Consider the following 6,793-nt stretch of genomic DNA (forward strand, 5'->3'; position numbering starts at 1 on the left):
GCCTTCATTACTGAGGCATCTCTCCTGTAAACATAGAAAACAGAAAATACCTTTGCTGACAAGGACAGCATTGTAGGGCAGGGAAGAAGAGTAAACATTGAATCTGCAGGAAGAACTGGACTGATTCAGCACCTGAATCAATCAGACATGTGCATCCTTTCTCCCCAGCAGCTCCCCAAGCTTCAGGTCCTGCAGCACCCCACCCGCTACAGCTGGCACCATTTTTACACCCAGGCAGCAGTACACCATTGCCCCCTGGACCTACCAAAAAGGTAAGGTGGAGACATCAGCCCCTACCAAATATACCTCAAGGGCAGCAGGACCCCCACATCCCTGCCAGCATGGTGGTTTGTGGACGATCACAGCCATCACAAAGTCCCAGTCCCGCGATCTCAACTGGGAGGGCAGCGAGGGTGTGGGGTTGCCATGGCACTGTTCCACTTTCGTGTTTCGGACCATTTGCATGGCCCGACTAGTGCTTGAGTGCGTATTTTTGGCAGTGGCTGGGGAGGTTCCTCTGCAGCTGAGTAAAGCCAGCCAAACTTGGCTGGCACAAGGCAGGGCTTTTCAAAATGTTCTGTGCTCCAATCGGAAAGCAGCCGAATGCTACTCTTCTCAGAAAAGTGCTGCCCTTGTCCTTTTTTAATGAAAGCGAACTTGGTATTCAGTAGGAGCAGGCCAGAGCTATTTCAGACACGGAAGACAGCAGACACAAATCAATAGAAAAAAATAACTTCTTTTTATTTACAAAAAAAATCCAAATATTGGATGCTGTAAACAAAATTCACAATCTGTTCCCTCTAGAGTCTGTTTTCCATCAGCTCTTTTTCTGTCTGTGACAAAGCCTATAGTCAAAATGTTCCAAAAGAGCAATCCAAGGAGCAGTTTGCTGCAACAGGATGCCTTGCAGAAGGCAACAGTTGTAAGTAAATTTGAGGGAAAGCAAATCTGCACAGACTCCTACAGACTGCAGGAGCCTGCAGTGCCTTTAGCCAAGCTGTCTTGAAATTTGCAGGCTTTTTTTTTTTTACTATTTATTTTGTTAGCAAACCACTATTACAACAGCAAAACAGTACACTGATTTTCTTTCTTGCAAGGGAAATTCTCTGCATAAAGAAAACCATACAAAAGAATATATTCAAATAGGAGCTGAATATGCAAATGCATTTTTTCCTTTTCTGTGCAGTTTTAGCTAGCACACTTCATTTTCTCAATTTAAAAAAGCGCCTTTTTTGAACCAGTAGGAGCTTCTGATGTGATACAAACCAAGCATTTAATAAGAGCTGTTTAGAGGATTTGTGTGAAGGCCTTTGTGCAAGATAAAAAATATTTTAAGTGCAATACAAGAAACTAGAAAAATATCATCTTTTTGGTCTTCTAATTGCCCTTCTATTTTTAGGAGAAATGTTCTTGCATTTGGGAGGACAGCTACATCTAAAGAAAAAAAAAAAGAAAAGAAAAAATCCCATTTAGAAGCTCTTGGTTGTTTCACGATCACTAGGTTTAACCAAGTTTAGTGCCCTGTTGGTTAGCAGGAAATTCAGCTGTGGCACAAACAGTTTTACTGTAATCAGGTCAATGTCTTTAATCAGTTCAGCTCTTTAAAAGGGGCACTGTCTTCTGTAGCACAAGCTTTAACCTTACAGCTGATTGGATGGGATAGATCAAGTCTACAAAGCAAGAGCGTGGTATTAACTTTAAGAGTACCAGTGTGCTGAAGAGGAGGGGAAAAACCAGTTAAAAAGAAGTCAGACTTTATGGAGGGAAAGGTGTGCAAACCACAGAAATAAACCAGCTTTGAAAAGGGGTTCTTATTTTACTGTTGGCCTGAACTCATGCCTTCTTCCCACCTCTAACACCAGGCACATTTTAAGCTACCAGTCACAAATAATACAAAGCTCCACCAGTTCCACCACTTGATCATTAACACATGTAAAACAGATCTGGAATACCTATATAATATATAAAAAAACATATTATATATGTATCAAAATGCAAATGCCAAAAGGTGCAGTTTAGCTCAGAGCCCTGCTGTATGCACTATAAGGTAACTAACTGCTGTGAATCAAAAAAAAACCAACCCACAATAAAATTTGAGCTGAGAGGAAGTATTTCAAAACTTTCTTTCAAGCAATGGCAAAAAAAAGGGTCCTTCAAAGGAAAACAACACTGTGTCATGTATTATCAGCATTCTGTGGTTGTGGCACAGCTATAGATTCTCAAACCCTTTTAAAGAGAGGATGACTCATTTATTTGCTGCAAATAGTTGTGGGAGAGAAGACATACCACATTACCAGCTGATCCTATTTCCCCAGCCCTCCCCTTGCTTCCGCTATCGAACCAGGAGCAGGAGGTAAGGGGAGCCAGCGGGCCAGGGGCGCTCAGCCCGGACCCTCCAGGAGGCTGGAGGGAACCTCACTGGGACAAGAGGCCACTGGGAGGCTGCAGCCAGCACCAAAGGAAGGGAAGGTGGGGACAAGGTCTGCATGTCAATGCCAGGAATGGCAATGGACCAGCTTTTAAGTTTCCTGAAGGACTCACAGGGAAGGTGCTTCAGTAAACAAATCGGGTTCCTATTAAAGTGCCTGCGGAGTGAAAAGTACAAAGCGCGACAAAAATAGATGTACCTTACTCGCTCCATAGGGAAAATACACTGCCAGGACACGAGTCCTCTCCCTCTCCCTGCCCCTGACTCCAACGCCAGACCGTGCCTGTGACCAGGCAGGGCACAGACGGATTTCCTTCAAAAGCCTGAATTCCCTTTTTTTTTTTTCTTTCCTCTCAGAAAGAAAAAGCAAAATATCAGTCAAGTGTCACTTAGTCATTAGGTTTTCAAAGCCCAACAAAGAATTTAACACCTTCAGAGATGGCACTGAAGTGAAAACAGCAGCGGAGGTTGGTTTTTTCCCCCCTGCTGGTCTTTCGGGAGAGGAAATGAAAGTGAATAGTTATTGTTCCAATGTAAAGTGATTCCATTTAAATAAAGTACAGTACTAAAATTGTAAATGCAGTGTGACAACCAGATCAAAGATGTTTAATATTTGCATAAAAATATATATATATAATATATATATAAAATATAATTTTAAGAAATAGTGCAACACTCTTAAAAAGGGTTCATTTCACATTTGCTAAATTCTAGTGGTCCTGGAATGCATAATGCATTCTATTAAAAATACTCCTTTAAATATTAACAATTAGTGTTCAAATTACAAACGAATACAATATTCTTTAGCTGTCAGGGGGTTTAAATAAACCTATCTTTGATCCACGTTCCACTGAATTACACATCATGGAGGTATGCAGTCACAACATTAGTGGGTTAAATGTCAAAATGGCATTACAGTACAAAACAGTTAAAAAAAATCAGCTAGTCATATGTTTCTCCATCTGTGGAATTATTATGGCTCACAAGCAACTCACTGAATTACTGTAATCCTTGTTCTTGCAACCAAAGACATTATCTGAATCCCACCTTAATCCTGACTGGTTCATTTACTCCAAATTTCTCAGGTGTGGGTTAAAATTTCACTGCAAGGTGCCCACTGTCCTATGACATCCTGTTGCAAACTGGAAAACAAGTAGTACTTTATTTAAACATTCCTTAATTGCTACATTTTCCTAGACCACATTAATATATATTGTGTGTGTATATATATAGATATACACCAATAACATGTACATATATACACACACAAACATATATACACACATACACACACGTACCTAGGATAATAGCACACCGACAAAACATTAACTCTATACAGGTATTTGCCAAGAAAAAAAATAGGGCATTTCCTCCACCACTTATTCACAAGCTTATGGGTTGGTTTGCTTTTTTTTTTTTATCCTTGTGTCCCTGATAAAACAAAATGCATGGTTAAACCACAAAACTATATTTTTTTTCTCACTTCAAATTTTATGAAGGCATCAGGCACTTTTGATTACTATTGGTGTGTACAAATATAGGAACATCTTTCTTCCTTTTACATATATATATATTTATATATATATACTCTACTGTATCTTCTTTGCTTGGATAACTTATTTGTGAAATCTTTGGTCCTTAAGTATATACTTCTTGCCACAGCTGGTTTTCCAGCATTCTCACATTTTTAAAATGTGAGGCATGCACACAGCTGGAAATAATGGACTTTGTCATTGTACATGTTTCTGTTTTTCTAACTGTACCAATCCACTACTGTTCATTTGGAGCAAGCTGTTTCTGGTAAAGCATTCTAGTCAAGCAAGCTATACATTCTACACGGTCAATCCATAGACGGCACTTGCTGCAAGCCCCAAATGAAGTAATTCCAATATACAATTTTATTCTGCTTATCTCTGCTTTATGCCTCTAACTTTTAACTCCTGAATATATATAGAATTGTTTTTTGTGAAGTTTTTTCTTTTGTTGTTTTTTTTTGTTTTGTTTCTTTCATATTCTCCCTTTTGCAGATCCCATTCTAGAGTAAGAATAAAAATAAAAGAAAATAAGGCTTTCCCACCTTCTCTATGCCAAAGCTATGGGAGCAGATATTGCCAACCCATATTGTCATCAAGCATTCCTCCCTCACTTATTTCAGGGGAAGCTGGTTGCTTTTAATGACAGGCCTCTTGTGCTCTGGGGTAGGATCCAATTATTTTGGGGTTCTTTCTTGATCATGCTCCCATTATTTATTAGAAGAACCACAAGCTTGTCCCAAGCTTGACAACTAGAGCAGATCGTCATTGCACAAAACACCCCATTTCAGAGGGACCCGTCGCCCCTTCCTGAATCTTAGAAAATGTTCTCTCCACCGAGTCTACTAATTTCGGTTCTTAATTACAGGGCAGCCAAGTAGAGTATGTGTGCTGCTGGCAAGGGAACACCGTCTGAACCTGGGCAATGTAGTAATTGCTGAAGTTGGCATCTGCTACGTATGGGGCTGGCTGGTAATAACAGGTGACATTGGCCACATTGGGGATGATATTTTGCTCGGCTAGGACTCGGATGGCCAGCATGGTGATCAGATTCAGAGTCTGTCTCCTCTCATGCCCCATCAGGCACACTGTGCTCTCATTCACCACACCATGAAGGGTCATGAGATAGTCATACTTGCGGTCTTCTAATCCCACAAAGTGGTTCTGCAAGTAGGACTCCAGCTTTCTCTGCTGTTCGCCAATGTCTGAGAAGTCAATGAAAAACCTCGAACACATGTATCTCTGCAGGGATTTAATCTCAGATTCAGAGGCTGCCCTAAAGCCCCTTACCAAAAGGTTGCAGTACTTCAGAAGACCACCTCCTCTGATTTCTTCTGGGTTTCTGGTGGCAATTATCTTGTTGCAGAGGTGATCAAAGGCTTCCTGGAAATCCCCATAAACGCTCTCACCAATGATAGTTGGGTGAAAAGTTTCAGTCATCGGATTCTCTGAGCACTCATAAAAAAGCAGCAGGGAGTCCAGCTTGATTTGAAAGGAATCGACACTGAATTCAAACTGCCGCCTCAGAGAGTCCACAAATTTCAGCTCCACATTTTTGCCACTGTTGTTAGACAGGGAGATAAGACTCCATCGGTCTGAATCATTGCATACTTTTACCATTTTCTGCACATAAGCCTCCTATAATCAGAAAGACAAAATGAGCAAATCAAGACAAAGAAGCAAGAAATTTCTCCTTCACTGCATTTGCTCACCCCCTCCCAAGCCCCCACCCCCCCCCAATAATTATTTCATAAAAGATTTCATGGAGCCTGCAGATACATACCAGAGAATAAGTGCTTAATGTGAGAGCTCAAAATGCTGTTCACTGCAAGGGTATGACAGGGAAGGGTGTTCTGCTGGGACTGTGTCATGCAAGGGAAGCATATAGCAACCCTACTTCTTTCAGTCACTTCTTAATACATCTACAGACTAAGTCCATGGCACACCTGCCAAATATGCCTGCACCCATACACAAAAGGTCACTACTACAATCTGATAAGAAATCTTATTTATTGTTTTTCACTTCTCTATTCCCCACAGAAACAAGTTAGCAAATGTTCATTCCCTTCAATCCTACCAGTGCAGGTTCCATAAATCTGCCCCATATTTAAAAAAAAAAAAAAATCCCTCTAAAAATCTGAAAGGCATTTGGATTCAGCCTAATGAACTTAAGCGAAGTGTCTTCCAGAGGAGCGAATACGCCTCCCCACTGCGGCTCTTAGCACACCTGGAAGCATGCCTTGGAGACGGGTTTTCCTTCTTGTAGATGTTAAATCCATCTACGCTCCCCCTGCACCCGGGAACCGGGGCCGGCACACCGATCTGCCGCCGAGCCGGGCTGGGAGAGAGATGTGCAGCGCCTGGCACACGCCCCAGGTAAAACAACGCTCCCAGCAAATCAACCCGGGAGGGAGAAAAAGCTAATTAATCCTGAAGAGCGCCGGTCAGGGCACTTCACTGCACACTCCTCCTCGGTTTTAAGCGTGGGGTGAAAAAATCGCTCGGGGTTCCCGTGGGTCTCGGGGGTGTGGGGGGAAGCTGCGTCCCTGAGCGCACCCCTCCATCCCCAGGGGGGAAGGTGCCCACTGTATGCAGGAAGGCGCTAACACCTGCCCGCTCCGGGCATCTGGGCAGAGGGCAGGTTTACCTTGAGGGTGAGAGGCGTGATCTTCTCCTTATTCACCCCCTCGGGTAAGAAATCCAAGAGGCAGTCCAAGACCACGTCCTTCACAGTCTGAAATTCGGCTTCTCCTTTGAGGTCTGCGCAGAAGATGAGGTCCAAGTCCTTGTAACCCAGGCCGCTGTCCTGGTGGAGGAGGTGGCTGGGGGGCGA

At 42.6% G+C, this 6,793-nt stretch overlaps 1 protein-coding gene across 1 annotated transcript; it reads right to left on the reverse strand.

Annotated features, from left to right (window-relative positions):
- Positions 1-716: 716 nt before the first annotated feature.
- On the reverse strand, positions 717-6,787 carry FAM46A (family with sequence similarity 46 member A). The gene is made up of 2 exons (XM_017742901.1): positions 6,608-6,787; positions 717-5,598 (listed from the first exon to the last, which is right to left on the reverse strand). The coding sequence occupies exon 2, from the start codon at positions 5,578-5,580 to the stop codon at positions 4,819-4,821; it is 762 nt and encodes a 253-aa protein (XP_017598390.1). The 5' UTR covers positions 5,581-5,598; positions 6,608-6,787; the 3' UTR covers positions 717-4,818.
- Between the last annotated feature and the right edge of the window lie 6 nt (positions 6,788-6,793).

Source organism: Corvus brachyrhynchos, unplaced genomic scaffold (assembly GCF_000691975.1).
Source record: "Corvus brachyrhynchos isolate BGI_N302 unplaced genomic scaffold, ASM69197v1 scaffold87, whole genome shotgun sequence".
NCBI classification, from domain to species: Eukaryota; Metazoa; Chordata; class Aves; order Passeriformes; family Corvidae; genus Corvus; species Corvus brachyrhynchos.